Source organism: Anneissia japonica, unplaced genomic scaffold (genome assembly GCF_011630105.1).
Source record: "Anneissia japonica isolate Jap-2015-1 unplaced genomic scaffold, ASM1163010v1 scaffold695_len1296351_cov181, whole genome shotgun sequence".
Lineage (NCBI taxonomy): Eukaryota > Metazoa > Echinodermata > Crinoidea > Comatulida > Comatulidae > Anneissia > Anneissia japonica.
The window spans coordinates 1,174,173-1,194,378 of NW_022740852.1; the positions used below are offsets into that span (position 1 = coordinate 1,174,173).

General features: G+C 32.1%; 1 protein-coding gene across 2 annotated transcripts; it reads left to right on the top strand.

Moving 5' to 3' along the window:
* Positions 1 to 91: 91 nt before the first annotated feature.
* Positions 92 to 19,987, top strand: LOC117118420 (importin subunit alpha-like). 2 transcript variants are annotated; one of them, XM_033263010.1, is made up of 6 exons: positions 92 to 244; positions 560 to 660; positions 1,380 to 1,492; positions 1,814 to 1,997; positions 2,496 to 2,600; positions 19,859 to 19,987. In XM_033263010.1, exons 1-6 carry the CDS (start codon positions 166 to 168, stop codon positions 19,970 to 19,972), a joined length of 696 nt encoding a protein of 231 aa, XP_033118901.1. In that variant the 5' UTR covers positions 92 to 165; the 3' UTR covers positions 19,973 to 19,987. The 2 variants fall into 2 exon arrangements, with proteins under 2 accessions (XP_033118901.1, XP_033118902.1); XM_033263011.1 differs by lacking the exon at positions 19,859 to 19,987 and adding an exon at positions 4,787 to 4,858.
* Positions 19,988 to 20,206: the final 219 nt, after the last annotated feature.

The following is a 20,206-nucleotide window of genomic DNA, read 5'->3' on the forward strand; positions in this document are numbered from 1 at the left end:
TACGTCGTCCTTATACGCCTTGAAATGTTCCTTCAAAAATATAAATGAAACTTTCTGTTACAGTTAATTGATTAACACAGTCTAGTTAACGCATGTTGACGTGACGCGAATTACTGTAGGCGTGAGCTGTAATGCAATAACACTAGTACGGGATTTTCCGTATCAATGGATCGCAAAACATTCTACAAACATACAGCAAGCGATGTTACTGAACTAAGAGAGAAGAAGAGGGAAGAAGAAACTGGTGTGTAATTTAATGATAACTAGATCTCAAACAATTAGCCATGCCAGTATTAACTAGGACTGCTATTTCGGTAGCCAGTAAGCTAGGCCGGGTCGCATGATTTTTATGAAAACACACGTGCGCCTAACGGGCGGTGGGATTCTTTTCGGCAACTATCACTCGAACCATTAGGCTAGCCTAGGCTTCTTGGAATGGAATGGAGTGCGCCCTCACTAAACATCACAAAAATGCTCTGTGAACACTGTGTAATATACTGACTAAATTAACTGTCACTGCCTAAAATTTATTATTAGCAATGCTTTGTTTTCTATGTAGTGTTACGGAAACAGAAGAGAGAGAAATTGGTCCTCTGTAAGCGTGCTCGCCATAGTGAAGAAGACTTAGCCTTGGTAGATTCCAGTTTTACAGTAAAACAGGTAATGCAACAATACAACCAACCACCAGGCAAGGTTAAACTTTTCCCAATAATTGTTATTGTAAAGTATTTAGATAAATCAAAAATAACTGTTATTACTTTTATTTACTGTATATTTTTGTATAATTTTATATATTGCTTTATTAGTGATCTGAAAAAATATTGAGTTGTTAATTTCATATGCTTATTATCAAAAAAGTTTATATTAATATTTATCACATTAGTATGGTGTTATATTTTTAATAACTTTTATCAATTCATTATTTATTATTCTACTTTTGTTACTTGTAAATCAGATTATTTAAGTATATTTTATGAATATTAAAAAACCAATTCTTATTGACCTAACACAGTATTAATTTACTTTTTCTGTTGTATTTTATTTAGTTTGCTTTATCAATAATTATTATATTGCAGGTTTCATTTGGCAATTTACTTACATTGCCAATTCATGATTGCTATAATCAAACAATAATACTGTATAGTATTTATGTTTTATGTTTTATTAATTTTAATGATATTTTTTTTCACTATAATGGATTATTTTACAAATGTACAGTGTCACCAATCTTAAAAATGTTTTTGTATTTTCTATATTTAATGCATATTTTGTGTTTTAAGTTTTAATGATCTATACACGGTAGGTTAGTTATGTTTATTTTTAAAATGTATACGTCAATGTATGCTCAACAAATCCAACTAGCAGAATTTGTTTTGCAGGTGGAAGATATTGGAAAATTAATTCAAGAAGAAAGTAATGATTGTCTCAGTTTGCTTAAACAATTGAAGAATGCATTTGCTGAGGATATGGTAAACATTGATATATTTCTAAGGTAAGTTTACTGTGACTTCATTGATTAAAAAAACTGTAGTGAGCCCTCTATGGTTACTTTACATCTACAGTTTTATTTATTGTTGTTGTTTTTTCCCCCACTAGTCCAGTGAACCAGAATTCCATCTAGTGATCATTAAAAATCGAAAACAACCTGAGCTGTCCATTCTAGTGTGACCCACGGGAACCCTCCCCAGGTAATTATGATGAAGACATCGGGGCTACCATTATATACTGTAGTAGGAGCCTACTTTTTTCAGATAAATATTAGCAGAATCACTGGTTTGATTTTTAATCAAGTGTCTCCTTATATTTCTTTCAGTGTCAATGGCGCTCTCCATAGTTTAATTGGTTTGCTCACTGGTGATGACCCAGGCCTACAACTCGAAGCTTCATGGTGCATAACCAACCTTGCTGCAGGCAACCAGCACCACAGTTCCCTTGCTCTGAAACATGCTGCACCCTACCTCATCACATTCCTACAGGGACACAATGCACCTCTACAGGTATGTTTACAATGGACCTTTCTGAAATGTCAGTCAATCATCAAGTTAGGTCCACACTATCAAATTTAATGTGACATATATCAGTGATGTGTCCATATATGGGTGTAATATGACATCATGCCCATATATGGGTACATCATATAGATTTGTCACATAAAAATGGTAGTGTGGACAGACCTTAACATTATTAACTGACCAATTAGAATGTTTTATTCAATAGGCAGGGCCAGGAATATGAGCATGCCCACACTTCGCAATGTCAAATTAATGTCGTTTTGTGGTACCTTAACAACAGTAGTTAAGGGCATGGCAAAGCAGAATTGTCCATTGTGGTTTTATTAAAAAATATTTGTTGTTTGTGACAGGAATAGTTGAAGGTAAGATTGTTTTTCTGGAAAGTGATGCAAGTGGTTGGGGTACTGGGAAAGGAGGCTGAAAACAAAGAAATAATTTTAAATGTTCAAAGAATAAAAAAAATCCCTGTATAATTCCATGTAGGATCAATGTTGTTGGGCTCTGGGAAACATTGCTGGCGATGGACCAGAGTTCAGAGAAATACTAATCAAGCAAGGTGCCATCCATCCTCTGATCTGTCTACTTCAGGTAAACGTTATTCACTTCATTTATTTGCCAACTGCATTCTCTTTTTCAGTACAAACAGTCATATATGATATATATTGCTAAACATTATAATCGAGTCTTGTAAAAAAGACTAAGAAATAGGCAATTCAGGAAGCTAGAACACAGTTCGCGATTCCAACGGAATTCCATAGAGAAAGCATTTGGACGATGTGTGCGCAATAGGTTGTTTCTACTAGCAATTCTATTGGCCTGTCACCGATAATCAGGCGAATTGGGACCCCTGAGTGTGTCAAACATTAATTTCTGTAATAATCAATGCAATAGCTCATTTTAGTCTAGACAATGTGTGACTGATCAATGCTATACTTATTCCATAGTGAAGATGAAGCTGTAGTTGAGTACAAACTAGTACATGAACTACTTACCCTTTATACCTAGACTTCATGTATAATTATCTGTCTGCTGCCCTCTATGTCCAGAAACTTTTTTGAAAAATTGTTTTAAGAAATATGATACTGCATTCATTTTTTATTTTGGTTAATCATCATTTTCAAAGTGTCTGAATTTTATATTTTCAATTGTTTATTTCTGGGCTGGTTTATATATAATCAACATTGAAAATGAATAATATAAAAAAAAAAATGTTTTCTAATTTATAAGATGAAAGAGAGAAACATTAATTTCTGTGATAATCAATGCAATAGCTGATTTTAGTCCAGACAATGTGTGATTGATCTATGCTATAGCTAATCCATAATGATAATGAAGCTGTAGTTGAGTATTTTGGTTATTTAGGTTAATCATAATTTTATATTTTCAATTGTTTATTTCTGTGCTGGTTTATACTGTATATAACCAACATTGAAAATAAATACTATAAAAAAAATAAAATTTTCGCTCATTTATAAGATGAAAGACTATTAAGACTTGTAGAAAAAATTCCATCTTTGAACTCATGAAAATATTATATATCTATTTATATTTCTATATCATTATTACTTTATTATTTTTTATAAGTTCACTACTTAATTTCTTTGTCAAATTGTTTTGCTGCCCTCTATGTTTAGTAAATTTAAGCTCCTAATGTTTACTTTAAAATTCCATTGCAAGAAAACATTTCGCAGCAGTAGGCAATTGCAGCTGATGGAAAGCAATATAATTTTTAAATACGTATAGACCTGCTTCTACATTGAATCTCCCCCCCCCCCCAAACCACACACAAATATTTTTGTTTTATTTTAATGTTATCTTTTATGGGACAAAATATATGAAATCACTAATATGGCAGAATATTATATTATTTACGTAGATAATTTCATATAACATTGATAGTGACACACATTTTCTATGATTGTAATTATTTGGAATTGTCCAAGTTGTAAGTTTGTGTTAACTAACACATGCCCCGAATTACTGATATTTATTTACAAAAAAAAAAAGAATGGTTGCACAAAAAGGTTGACTTTATTATACTTATGAAAGTGTCAAGTTATCTACAACATTAAATTGACTATTTTCAATATGTAACTGCATCTACAAAAATAGCGAGTTGATTGGCTGAGCAGTTAAGTCAGGGGCACCGTAAACTTCAGCTCTAATATCGGCGCTGGTTTGAACGGCTCACTCGCCAATGGTTCCAGTGGTGGAACAAGTCTTCTCCGAAAGTACTTTACACCGTAGGCCCAGTGTACGCATTTGGCTTGTGTGCACTTCAACTGATAAAATGATATTAGTCTATTAAAAGATTTAAAAACAACTTATGGTTGCTCTTATTAAAACAAATTTCAATAAAAATGATACTTAAAAAATGTCACACTGTTTTTCAAAATGTCTGTTTGCAAATATATTTTTCTTTATGGCTTATTATCATCATGATCATAATAATGTTGATGATAATAATATTGGATGATGATAAACATTAATGATTATAATGATGAACAACAAGGATGGCTGCAGCAGTGGCGATGATAATACTGAAAACTTTGTTCTTTCCATTAACCCCAGTCAAAAAATCAAAGTGCAGTAGGGCCTATAGTGTGAAATATGATAGAAATATTCGAAGAGTATGTACAATATTAGTAGTTTAATATCATGATTTTTATTTACAAATTTATATAAAATGATATAATTGTGCGTACAGTAATTGCATAATATTTATTTATTTTGTGTATGTTATCACTATGCAATAATCTATTTCTATTTTTGAGGATGGTTCATCCAACTGTATCTTGCCAGTTGAAACCATTACGATGTCAAGACTATAACACACACTTTGCTAATTTATAGACTCGCTTCAGCGTGCGTCACATTTGCTTCCCTGGGGTGTGTAATCAGCCATGGCCAAATCTCCCCAGGGTATAATAACAGGCCATGGCCAAGGTAAGTGCTTAAGATGCAAGAGTCCAACTAAGCATCCATTTACGTGCTTGGGTGAATTATTAGGGAGGGTGATAATGGTAACTCATGGATACATTTACACTAGCAGCTTGGGACCAGCAACTGTTATAGATTGCTGCAGATTATGCTCCATGTTGTAATTGTAACAAATGGATTTTACTGTGATGTCAACATAATGTTTATGGCAAACAGACAATGTAATAGTGCTACCATTATCATAAAAAACAAATTGCCAGTATTTTCCCTTCTCATAATCATCAATATCCTCATGATTGGAGTGTAATAGTCATTATCAGTAAATGCATGATAATGTTTTGAAAGATCACATTATTACCACAGTGTTATATTATTGCGCTATTATCAGTGTATGATTACCTATCCTTATACAGATATATTTTTTTTTATCATTGTCAGAGACATAGAAATTGTTTTTGCTTGTGGTACAACATCACCAACCAAATAAACTAAAAGTACAACAAGTAAAAGTACAAAGAAAGCCAATGAAATATGCATCACAGAGTAGGGTCGTTGATATCCCATTATTTACAATTATTTGCTATGCTATTAGCAGTGTTATATTATAACCATCTTTACACTGTTTTCACTGAATCACATCATATAATTCGTCGCTCACATTACAAACTAACACAATCAAATTAGATTGTTTTAGTTCGTGAAACCAAAAAAGCTACTGTGATTTCAAAAACTAACACAATCTACTTTGATTGCGTTGGTTTGTGATGTGATCTACGAATTATCAGTCACAATATTACCAATGTCCCACTATTATCATAGTTATAAAGTTATGTATTTTTCACCATAACCACACTATCATCCAGGGCTATATTTTTACTTTTGTCATCATGCAGAGAAAAATATAAAAATGTTGATCTTGAAATACCTATACATCTGACTTTTAATGAATTATTGTAAAACTTTGCTTAAGCCTCCCCTTTCATTCATTCATTTATGAAAATTAAAATAAATGAGTATTCCATAACATTGCAGCAGCTACATCGCATTTAACCCTACCAGGTACCCATTTATACTCCTGGGTGGAGAGAAGCAATGCAGATAAAGTGCCTTTCCCAAGGACACAAGTGAAATTCACAGCAAGGGATTGAAACCCCCACCTGTAGGTTGGGAAACCAAACCATTCCCGCTGTGCCAAACCACTTCTATTGTAAATGTGCATTGGTCAAAAATACATAAATGTAAAATGAACAGACATTTTTAGGCCAGTTGTATAAAGTGAGTGGATTTCTGCCACCTTGTGCAGGAAAACCATTGACAATTCAGTTGCTATCACAGGTTTAATTTGTAAAGATATTTGAATGTACAAGGAGAAATTGAGGAAGTTAAAAGTAGGAAGCATTTTAGGAAAATGTGATAGGTGTGAAATTCATGTTTTAGGCCTAATTTAATAAACATGTTTAAACATAAAATGATTTATCTTATAAAAGCATGTTTCTCATTGGACAGATTTCTATCCGAATGGCCTTTTTTTACTACCCATAGCCACTCGTTCTTCCATGCTCAAAATACCCTTTTTACAAACCAAAAAATATATTATATAAAAGTTTGCATCTAATTTTCTGACATTACCTACCTGAGCCCCATGCAGACAATTATTCTACAGTCTCAGAAATATATCATATGCTTTTAGTAGGGAAAGGAACTCTCTGTGCCTGGAGCAATTACAATATAAATTTGTCAAATGCATTATTAATGTTCTTGTTATTTTCCGACACGATCATGATGTGAGTTATATGGGACATCAGAAAACTCTCAGTGCTATATTATTACCATCATCATGGTAAATAGAACAATACCACACTCATAGATTGTGAAACATCAGGGAAGTAATTTGGTGCAGCCGTTTCCATTCTAGTTCTTAACCTTGTGGTTGGGAGTGCGAGTCATATGACTCTTGGAACCACATGACTCGGCCAGTGATCCTTAGATCATGGAGCTATAAATTGTATAGCCTCATGCAAAACCCTGCAGCTAGCTTTGAAAAGGTTCACTTTTCAACATTAAATGCAAGCATTTCATGACTTATAAATAAAATAAAACAATTCTGTATGGTAATGGTACAGTAGTATATATTTTGTAGAACACCTTCCACAATAAGATCGTCTCAAGGCGCTGACATTCGGACCACGAATCATGCCGAAAAAACAAATATATTTAGCCATTTCTGATTATAATAGTGGTCATGTATGTACCATTTTCGCTAAATTTGAAATGGAAATTCTGAGAACCTGGCAACTATCACTGGGGGACTTCCAGAGGCCTAAGCATTTGCTCTTCGTAGCTTACCAGTGTTTATCTGTGCTCTGTTACTGGTGGGCGACCTTGTTTTAGAGGCCTAGGCTATTTTTTTAAAAAACAAAATGCCAAAACAAAAAAATAAAAAGAAAATAGAGGTGCATAAAACATGCAGTTTTTTGGTTGTCGAAGTAGTACTCAAAAGAAGATGTTTGGAAAAACAAAATTTGCTCAGCTAGGCTGCTAAAAGTCCCCCAGTAAAAAGTTGTAGACGTTGGTGGTGCTGTTTCAAAATAGACGTGATAAAATGGTGTATATAATATGCCTTTTCCTCACAGTTGGAAAGCACTTGCATCATACACATAATATACCTCTATAAGTAACACTTCACTTAGAAGTGGCTTTCAATATTATTGTATAATAATTGCCATTCCCACAATTTCTATTGTTATAATCATTTCATAAAGGAATTACATAACAAAGACATGTTTCACCATGTTCTGATGTTAACCCAGAAATTTTTTATATTTTAATTATGGCCATGATTTTATAGTACGTGGCTAGAACAGGTTTTTATTTTATTTAGCATTTTTATTGTCCTGAAATCTGACGTAACACGTCTGAACGGCTTGCTCTTCATAACTACTTGCATAGATGTTCAACAGATTGCATGAAACAAATCCGAATCAACAATACATTAGTTTATGTTATTATCATCATATATTATAAAACCATCTGATTTAGGAATACAGTAGTTATTATGATTATTTATTTATTGAAAGTTCACATTTCTTTAAAAACCATATGATATTTTTTATAAATATGATACCATGTCATTTATCAATTTATTTGTCTGTTTAAAAAAATCAACAATTTGTTGGGTTCTTTAAAAATATTTTAACCATTTGGTTATGAAAAGTCAATTATTTTAAAATATTATTTTTTTTATTATAGTATTGTGAAATAATGCATTTAATAGTACTCTATTCAGTAGACCATGGGGCAATCCTTACTCTTTTCAAATTATTGATACTGTTTTTTTATACAAATATTGACTGCTCGTGAGAAGAACAGTGAAATCTATTGCTTCAAGGTGATGTGCAGACTGTAGCCTACTATTTTCCCGATGGGCAAAGGTCCTAGGCGTTGGGTTAATGATGATAATACTGTAATAATTCTATTGTGTTGTCTTATTATTATTATTATTATTGTTTATTATTATTATTATTATTATTATTTTTATTATTATTATTAATAATATTATTATTATTATTATTATTATTATTATTATTATTATTATTATTATTATTATTAATAGAGGTGCGCACATATATATTTGTTTTTTGCATTTCGGCATTAAACAGAGCCTACCAAATGTTTCTGTATTAATATACATTGACAATTAATAAAGTTACATTGCATATATTGTAAAATTTAAAAGGAATTGTATTACTTTCATCACACATAGCCAGGTGATATTGCTCCTTTCACTTTCCTGAGCTCATTGTTATTTCATTCTGCCCCTCATACATGTCCTGACCATTCTCTGAAAATTCCCAGGAAGTTTTGTCACTTGCCTGGAATGAACTTGCAAAACAGGTCCACATAGGATGCACTATTTCCCTGTGTCACACATGCTAATAGTCAGGAATTGATCACATCAACTGAAACAATTACCCTTTAGAATCTAGATTACAGACTCGTAACTCTGGATAAAAGCTTTGCATATTAACTACAATGTATCATATCATGCAGTCGTATACCGAACAGCTCTTATTGATCTGCCTAGCTAGGCATACCTACGACCAATTGCCGTTGTGTTTCTTTGAGGGTAATCGGGCATCTGGGTAATTGTCTTGTTAATTACCGTACGTGTCACGAATGCCAGCTTGGAAATAACTGCAAGTGTTCACTCTCTCACTTTGGTGTTTTTACAGTGAAAATAATTTGATAAACAACTGTTAATATGTGAAAATGAAGTCATGATTTTCATCAAATATTTGTGGAAAATTTGTCTGCAAAATCAAAATGTCAGCATGTAATGATAAATTTTTGTTTCTTTATAAATCATTTTGATTTATCTTTTGTATTAATGTATAGGTTTATCTATAACATGTCAGTATGTTATATGGTTTTTTATGTGTAAGTCCATAGTAACAGGCCTGAGTGACACTGTCAGACTCAGAAATGCCACTCCCTAATCCTCTTTACACGACTTTGATTTATCACACTGTTCAATTCAGTAATTTGATAGTGTACTTTATGTTTGATGGAATATATATCAATATTATACACTTTTATTGATCCCAGCATATTTTGTATCATTTTTAAAATCTCTGTAATTTAATATACTTCATTTTTGTAATACCTATTTTTGTAGTATTAATTTAAAATGTCTTTATTATATTTTTAAATATGTGTATTGCAGAATTGCAGTAAGTTAATATTTAAAAAACATAATAGAAGTCAAATCTATATGTACAAATAGTTTTGGCTTAAACATAAAATTACTTGAAACAAATTACCTTTTACTTCATTAAACTACTTGTGATTTAATTAATTTTGTTATATTGTAATGTTTTATTGTTAAATAAATTGTATAAAATTTGGCCTATGACCATAATTTTAAATGTGTTTCTAAATAAAGAATAAAGAATAATATAAATGATTTGATAAAGAGTCAAATCGCGAGTCGAATGGCCAGGTGGTTAGCAGGGGTACCACATCTTACAGCCCTAATATCAGCGCTAGTTCGAAACGGCACGCTCGCTTATGATTCTGGTGGTAGAACAAGTCTTCTCAGTTAAGGACTATAAACCGTAGGCCCAGTGTATACAATGGCTTGTTTGCACTATAAAGAACCCAGTACATCATTCCAGACGAATAGGGAGGTATTCCGGTGTACTGGAACAGACAGCCCTGTGGTGGATGATGAGAGTTGCTGGTACCGGGTTACCGGGTAGCACAGACACGAAGGGACTCTAAGGGGTGAAGAAAGTTGTTGATCGAGTTCCTAGTCCACATATCAAGCACCCTGAGCATCTTATATGGATACAGCGTTATATAAAGCTATATGAGTAGTAGTAAGAGATCAGCTCTCAACTGTCTTGCCATATGCTATGTAAATTTTGAACGTTAAAGAAGAGGAATCTGCTAGTTTGGAAAAAAGCTGTATAGTTACTATGTTCCATCCAAGCTGCCATACTCTTTGTAAAGCTCATATCTCAATAAATCATGTGGATTGTGATATTTAATTTCAAATCATAACATTATGTGTTTTATAGTTGTTTATCTAGTGGAGATTGTTTACATTAGGAGCTTAACATCAATTGTATTCACACAACCAAAATATTACTCACAGTTTGACGTCTACAAATTTTCGGATATGAAACATTGTTATTTATGATGCTCGCTTCTTTATTCCACCTACACTATTTAGTTTTATTTTTATATTACTGATACTAGAATAGAGTATTCTATTTTCACTTTTGTGACAGGGAAGTATACATATTTATATAGTAGTACTTTAGTTAACAGTAATACTGCTATTTTTACTACTGCTACTACTACCATTTTGATGTCTGGGACCAGAAAATGCCAGCGGTTGTTGGCTTGGGCAGTCAAAATTTAAGATAGAATTGGGCTTCGGGCTTCATTAGGTGCAGTTTATATTGTGGTTCGAGAAAAACCTATTGTCTTGATTACAAAAAGAAAGCTAATTGCGTTTGGTTGCTCCACCAACTCAGCTATTGTATCAGGCTTAGCTGGCATTCTTATTTTCAAAACATGGTGTACAGTGGCAGATTTAGAGGGCGGCGTACGCCACCCCTATTTTTTGTAAAAAGTAATTTTTGTAAAAGCTATCAGATTATAACCATGCTAAATGTTTTAAAAATCAAAAAAAAACTGCTGCTCTCATTGAGGAGTTTTCGATGCTTTGACTGAGCCACTTCAAACTGCCAACTGACACAGCACTTTCTGGAACGTACCACAAACGTGGTAAATTGCAAGCACCTACCAAATGTTACTCTGCAATGCAAACTTTCAGACAATACAAGAATATAAATGTCAATATGAACAAAGAATTGAATTACACTAAAAAAAATCTAACATCAGCTGTCTATATCAATATTATATTTGCTATTCCTATTGCATATATTCTATATCTTTTTGTTTTGCCAAATTTAAATGTTAAAATATGACTGAATGTGGTCAATGTGGTTGCCAACAAGCAAAGCGTACAATTCAGTAGACCTACATTTATGTTATCGAACAGGTTTTTTTAACATACTTGCGATGTTAGCAAACATTCTAGCGAACATGTTAGATATGATAGCCAATGACAGGGTGGACAGCTTCATATAGACTTCAAATTTAAGCCGACAAAAAATTCAACGACCGATCGGTAATGAGAGAGCTGCTTTAAATGTCAGTGTCCAATGTTAATGGTGATTAAGTTTCTTGCGGTATTTTGAACGGTCAAACAAATTCCTTACTGATATAAATTAGCACTGCTTTTGCAATCTGTAGTGGAGACAAATACTCTGCGTATTGATATATGTGAAGGTAAATGTATTGAACTGAGTGCTTGTTATTACAAGAAGTAGTACAAGGTATTGAATTTGTCAATGCATTCACTTAAAATTGGTTTCTTGGAAGAAAAGTTGGCATCAGTTCACATTAACAGGAATAGGGTAGTCAAGCTATAGCTTAGAGGTTAGGAGAATAATAATGATGATAACGACAGCGACGACGATAATTATATTAAACAATAATAATGATGATAATAAACAATAATTATATTAATGTTCATAATAATAAAATAATGATAATGAGTATATATTAAATGCTAAATAAACATCAGAATAAGAATATTATTGCACTCTTACTACTACAAAAAATTCCTTAAGGCAGTTGAGAAAGTATGATAAAAAAAAATGAAATTTAATATTAAAAGCAATTTACAACAAGTAAATGTAAATATATTTCAATTTAATTTAGATTTTATTTTAGAACCCGTTTTGTCTATTTAAATGTTAATTGTTCACCCTTTTTTATTGCTAATTTTACATAATTTCCACACATGGCTTGCGAATTTTAGATAATACCTTTATTTTGCTTCGTCTGGCACTGCAGCTCTGAAAGCTACCTGTATGTACAGTACAACGCTTTTCCAGAATAATGTGTACACAATGGCATATTTATAAAGTGTTTAAGAAGACATAAAAACCAGGCTAATTTCTGATTGACTTAGCATAATTGGAAAGTAAAGCCAAGATTTCCCAATTAGCAAATCCTTAGAGACTTTATTGAGCTATTAAATGCATTAACAGTAAAAAGAGTCTAAATTCACGATGGCAGGGAGAAAATAATAAGTTTATTCTGGTGCAGATAATTTATGTAAATTCATTCAACACTTGTATTCAAGATATTCTCATTTGATTATTGGATTATTGTACAAATACAAGTTAAATACCCTATAGTACATACAGTACTTGGATTATATTATATTTATCAGGAATAAACAAAAATTATTATTATTACATTCATAAGAAAAATACAAGAATTCACAAAGTCACCAGTCAAAAGCGAATAGCAGTATAAAAATTGAATTAAATAATAAACTATTTGATAATAATGAACTGTAACTGTGAAAAGTAATAATAAAAGTTTTTTGGCAAACATATTTTAATTTCTCCTTTTTAGCATTTACTATCATTAACTATGAACATTTTTAATATTTGAAATACTTTGATTAAAATTAAGATTCGGTGTAAACGCAGAAAGACCTATAGAGTGCAAAAAGTACATGAGAACTTGCAGTTATTTGTTAATTGAATCTAACAGACGGATATAAATATACTACAGGATGTAAAAATACTTATGAAGTGCATTTTATGAAATATTCCAAATTTAATAGCATATAAATATTCAAGAAATGGGCTAAAGGTCTCATGACTATTATTTTTTAAATTTTTATTGTTATTATACCTAAATGGATTCATTAAAGTTGTTTAAGCGGTTGGTGCAACTGCCCGGACTCTCCCAACCTTGAGGTCAGGGGTTTCGAAACCTTCGCTGTGCAAGTTGCTTGTGTTCTTAGGCAAGACACTTTATCTACGTTTGTCTCTCTCCACCCAGGTGTATAAATGGGTACCAGCATATGCTGGGAAGGTAAAACAGACTGCAGTGCGGGAGGAGTGGTGAACCCCCACACCCTGGCACAGTCTGGCCCAAATGCTAAAAAGAGAGGCGGGCACTCTGGCCTGCTTCAGGTTTCGAACCTTTACCTTTACCCTTTTTAAGGCTATTTAAAATAATTATATAATTTACTTGGTACAGATTATTTTAAAATAATATTACCGTGAACACATGCATAATTGATTCAGTGCGAAAATATCTCTCTTGTTCGAAGAGGATTTTGTTGTAATAAGATTAAACCATGGATTAAACCCACTACACTGCCAAACTAGAGTATAATGAGCTTAAAGGAAACTCTCTTTATTCAAATAGGTACCAATGATCATTAATCTGTTCTAATTTGTATAAACATGCAGTATAATCTGATTGGTCCATAATCATTCAAACTTATAGTATGAATGAATACTGACCAATCAGATTAGGCCTATATGTTTTTACATATTAGAACAGATTACTGATCATTGGTATTCATTCATACAGTACCCTTAGAGTATTTGTTATGTATAAACACAAATACCTATAATGTCTGTGGTAAACATAGTTAATAATGACCAAATTAAATGTACTGTATACTGAATCCCAATATGATGGCATAGCTTAGATACTTTTGGAGTACTTTATTATAATAATTTTCATAGGCTTTTTATATACTATTAATCTCAAAATTTGGAATGCTTCTGATCAGGGTAAAGTTTGTGTAATGAAGAGGCTTAGCATGTCTGTTGACGTACAGTACCATTGTAAATGTGTGTTTGATCAGTTAATATTCATTTATTTTATGGATATATTTTTATGTTGATCTTTTTTTATTAAAATATAAATATTAATGACCAAGAATAGAAAATATTTTTTTTAAATTCCAAAGAAATTTCTTGAATATGATATTTTAGATTATGGACCTATTAATAAGATTAGATATTCCTTTTTTTTTTCTAAAACATGAGGCTCAATTATTTCAATCTAACTGCAATTTGTTTCCATGATCATAAATCAACTTTTAAACTAGAAAACCAGCCTGTGGGCTAGAGCTTTGTCATTTGTGGCTTAAATTTTCAATTCCATTTCAGTGTATTATTTGGAAACAACACCTCCTGGTTAATACCCAACTAACATTAGACTAATTCAGTGTATTATGGGATAGTCAAATCCTATGCATATACTATATATTTAGCAGATTAGTAGTTTGAATTTAGGTTTAGTATTAGCTTTCCCAAGATCAGGAAATAGGAAGACAACATTTACTTCTGTTATGAAATTTAATCTTCAGCCGGATAATTGGCATATGGTACAAAATATTGTTGGCAGAATATGAACTCTGGTTTGAAAGTCATCTTCCTTGTTTCATGCATTAGATGATAATATCAAATATCGTGATTCTTTCATGCTTCATTCTTTCTTTAGATGATAAAGATGTATTGATAAAAATTATGAATAATTTCACCTTGTAAAAGACATATTTATATCAGACCAATTATTCAGTGGAGTGGAAAATTGTGTTTCATGTATTTAAGTTGAGATATTATTAGTTTCCCTATGTTCCCTCAAGATTTTTGTAAGAAATGAGACCATGTTTACTATGAACTTTATCAAAGTGAATAAGAAATGTATTGAGATTGGACTGATTGATGAATATTGCATTACAATTTGTTAAACAAATACGCAAGGTAATATTACCTAATCAGGTCTATCGTCGTGTGTTTTAATGAAAAGTCTAGCTAGCAATTTAATTGGCCGTGTAAATGGTGGAAGTTAGGTCTCTGAGAATAAAGGCAACCAGAAAGGATAAGCGTTTAGATTGGATCGGAACATATGTTGGGCTGGTTTGATTGGGGTTCAGTTACATATCATCTTTTCATTGACTTTGATTAATTAGGCTAATAACATGTCAAATAAGGCCAAATAAAAAAATACTAGTTTCTCATCTCCTCCCGCATCCATTTTCCCATTTTCTCTGCCTCACCAATTTTTTTTTTTTTTTTTTTTTTTTTAAATTTCCTTTATTTTACTAAATATACAAAAATCTGGCTAACTCGCATCAGTAAAATTCCTCTCTCGATCATTCGTGGTTAGGGATTCATATGGTATGAACAGTGGCGTGTCTAGAGGAGGGTGCGGGGGCACACCCCCCCCCCCCCCCCCCCCCAAAAAAAACCCCACTCCCCCCCCACAACCCACGCATAGGGTTTATTTTATTATTAATATAGGCTGTCTCTTATACACATCTAGATGTGTATAAGAGACAGCAAACCCCCATCAGCCCACCCCCCACCCAATTCAAGACTTCTGGATACGCCATTGGGTATGAATTATGTCTAGTGCTTCTTTTATTTGCTTTCAATATGTCTACTGGTAAAAGAGAGAATGTAGTACTGTAGCTATTTCCCATCTACCATCTTGCATTTGCTGAGTAAAAAACAAAGGTACTCAAAACTTTTTTAAGTTGGCCTAATATAACTTTCTTTTAGTATTAAATAGTTATTGTAAGCACTGAATTTCTCTGTAGCAATAATAATATAATAAAGTTCTTAACCGTTCTGAATCGACAGAACAAGTGGTTGTCATTGACTACCACAGTAGTTGACAAGCTTTAACAATGCAAAACAAAAGAAGAAACCTAGAGGGGAAAAATATATTAGCTAACCTTATATTTCACTTTCACGTTCCTTGTTTTTGTTTTCTATTTAAGTATAATAGCTAACCGTCTAATTACTTACTTATCTTCTCTTTTACTTTCATTCTATGCTTCTTTAACTTTCCGTGATTCCCATTTACCTACCTTTTCTTTCTTTCGTCTCCCTTTTCCTTTTAATTACCTTTTCTTTCCTTTCCCCTTTCTTTCTAATGTCTCCTTATGCATTACTTCTTTAGCTTAAATTACCTTTGTAATATTTCCTTATCTTCTCCATGATTATACAAGGAGTCTTACCCATGAACCCTGAGCAGGGCTCTAAATATCCCCCATTGGTTTGGTCCCTCTTTGACTGAATCACCACTGCCGGTTGCCACTACCGCAAAACATGCGGATTGCCAATAGCGAATATATTACTGTCCTACTTCTAGGTGACAATCTTTTTTATAAGACATACACACACAAAACTAAATCTCAATATGAGGTTTTCTTGGTCATGAGGAAAAAATCCTGCAACACTGACAGGAATTGTACCCAGGACCCTGGAATTGGAAGGCAAGCATCTCAACTATCAAGCTGATCAACTCCACTCCAAACTATATGATAATGGTAAATGTAATAATTTTGGCAATTGTACTGATAAAGATAATCATAATATTGTATAAGAATTGTCTTTATTTTAACTACCGGTAAATAAAATGAAATTATTTTCTTAATTTGGTTATAATTATGTATGTTCTAGTCAAGTATTCTTAAATATTATTATTATTATTATTATTATTATTATTATTATTATTATTAGGAAGATGTTTTCCTTTTGTTAATAATATTTTAAATATATGTGTAGTATATTCTTATTCTAAAATTAGCTATTTTGCATTCTTTTGATTAACTTGCTGCAATGAAAAAAAAAATACATCAAAATTGTTACATTGCATAAAATCAATACTAGATTAATTGTCCATAAATTGAAATAGCTATTAAGTCCTTCAAACTTCACTTATCCCCCGTTTTATTGATTTTGACTGAAGTAATGCGTAATTCTGTGTTTTGTTAAACTTATTTGTCATAAAACCTCCTCAGCATAATATAAACATTTTTATTATGCTAGATGTTGTTTAACTGTTTTATTATGTTTTCTATTTATATGATTGTTTTTTCATTGTTTTTTGGTATTTTTTTCATTAGGCTTTCATATCCTTTGACAGTGCCACCATTAAAAGGAGAGAAATCTAATGTATTATTTATGTACAGTATTCACAATTATTCATGTAACTAAAGGTGGAAGGACAATACAGTACTCCGTGTTTTGTTAAACTTAATTGTATTAAAAACTCCTCAACATAATATAAACGTTTTTATTAGGCTAGATGTTGTTTAACTGTTTTATCGTGTTTTATATTTATATCTCTTTTTTTTCATTGTTGTTTAGTATTTTTTTCATTAGGCTTTCATGTCCTTTGACAGTGCCGCCATTAAAAGGAGAGAAATCTAATGTATTATTTATGTATTCTTCACAATTATCCATGTAACTAAAGGTAGAAGGACATAATACAGTCCTCCGATATGCTGGGAACAATACCGTGACCTTGTTGTTTACAGGAGTAGAACAGTACATTACTGTATCATTTCCTGTGGACTAGGTGATGTTGGCATATGAAGGTATTTTTTTTTCTGTCTTAAAATTGTATACTACCGGTACTTTCTTATTATTATGAGTTCAACCAATGCCAATGAACCAACGAAAATATAATAAAAAATATAAATAATAATAATAGTAATTATTATTATTTAGAGTTTAGAGGCAGGTTAAGGACAGTGTTTGTATCCGTGTCCATTATGTTGTAGGTTGCGTGGTGGTGCATTGTTGCTGCTGCAGGTTCCCAGGGGCCCAGCCCGAATTTCTGATTTCTTATTAGAATGAGGACCAACAAAGAATTATTACTATTGTTGTTGTTATTATTATTATTATTATTATTATTATTATTATTATTATTATTATTATTATTATATCCTTCCAAAAAAAACAAAAAAAAATTTATTATAAAAATTATTTTTACATTTATTATTACCAAGTGTGAATTAGGTGTTTGCTTGCAGTTTTATTTTTCTAATACACATCTCACTCCATAATGATACGATAGGTTTTTACCCATTGGATTAAAATGTTTTAGGCAAATGAAGTGACCACACAAAATCTTGTATCAGAGAATATTCTTTTCAAATTCTTATTTCCCACCATTAGACCACTGATATTTAAGATTAAATGCAAAAAAAATCCATTGAAGGTTTGAAGACAAAATGTCGGTAGTTTACCATCCCAATTATACGTAATTAATCAGCTTGTGTGGCCTCAAAAATATTCACTTAAGACATTATACTACTTAATACTGATTAATTGAAGATAATTAAAATGACTTTGTGATGACAATAGTACTGGAGATCACAAGGCTTGTGGTGAAAGTCTTTATAATGTCTGTGTAATAATAGAAGCATTACTGGTCATTATATCTTGTCTCTGTATGTCCTTACATTAACATTATTATACCTGGATTTCTACGTAAGTGGCACTCCTATTATTTCCGTCGTATTCAGTTGTGTGTGTGTCTTGCCAAGTAATACAGTACCTTGATGTACCAATTATACCATAGAGGTAAACTAACTTTTAGTATTAAGGATTTAATTGAAAATCATGACCTCAAATAGCAATCATCCTTTCCAGCATGCAACTCAAATGGTAATGTTTTACAATATAGAGCCATCACACTTATTAAATCGGCCCAGGCTGCATTAAAATGATGCTTTTTAAGTTGCTGATTATTGAATTATTACATATGTTTAATAAATGAGTGGTAATAAAATATTTAATTTTTGGTTTATAAATATTAAAAATGACAGTTAAAAATATTAGTATAAGCCCCGCCCACTGGAGATGTTCACTGACGTGTGAGTAGAGCTAATGACGTAGACTCGGTATAACAATCACAGCCATCCTATTTATGTAATACAAACATCGTATAGTGCGACATATGAAAGAGGTTCACTTGGAAAGTGCTGATCTAAAGAAGGAAGCAAAGAAATGGAGCAGCTTTATTAATTTGAGCCACTAGAAAGCGAATTTTAAGACATTGAAAGAATTGAAGACCAGGCTTTGTGTTATAAAAACAGAATCGATTAGGCAACACTAACAAATTTTGAGCACTATACTATACTGTCCTACTCTATTCCCGACGGACTAGGCCTAAGCAGAGTAACAGCACGAACACTCGTCAGCATATGATGGTTAATATTATTAGTAATAATATGCATTGTTTACGTCTAAATTAGCTTACAGTCTGTATATTAAAGCTTATTTTGCAAAATTTTTACATTACAATGTAACGTACGAAGCTGAAATTTGATGTATTTGTACACGGCCTACGCCTTTGATGATGATAGTAAACAAAGCCGATTCAGCGATCGTCATCATGTCACGTTGTAAATTGCCTAGTTGTTTTTCATGTTATTGACTACAATAAAAAGCTAAATTTATTATTTTGGTTATTATGTTGATATACAAATTGTGTGATACTCACTAATAATACAGGCCTCGAAATTGGTACGAAAGGACCATGGCAAAAATTGCCGACGTAGATTTGACATTCCTCTACAGTTTTTGTATTTTGAGTTTCAGCAGGTTTCAGACAGTATATGATTGTACCCATAAATTCGTGGTTTACGAAAATAAAATCTTTCCAAAATTGTGTATTTGTAAAAACAGGAATTTCTATTCTTTTAAAAGCCATTACTGAAGAACACACGATCGAATCGGACGGCAAATAAACGCACATGGGAATCCCCGAATTGGTTTGCACCTTGCGCTTGTAAACAGTTACGACTCAAAATTGAACCATGAGGCAGGCCACAAAGCAGGATTGACTTTTGTGTTCATGTATAATTTTACTGTTTTATTAATAAAAGTAATTTAACTTGGTACAGTATTATGTATTTCAATGATTAAACAATTATTAAATCATTGTGTTAAGCCTGTATTTTATTCAGGGGTGGCGCCAGAGGGGGGGGGGGCTTGGGGGCTATAGCCCCCCCCATTAATAATAATAATAATTCAATGAGACTAATTAAAAATAAT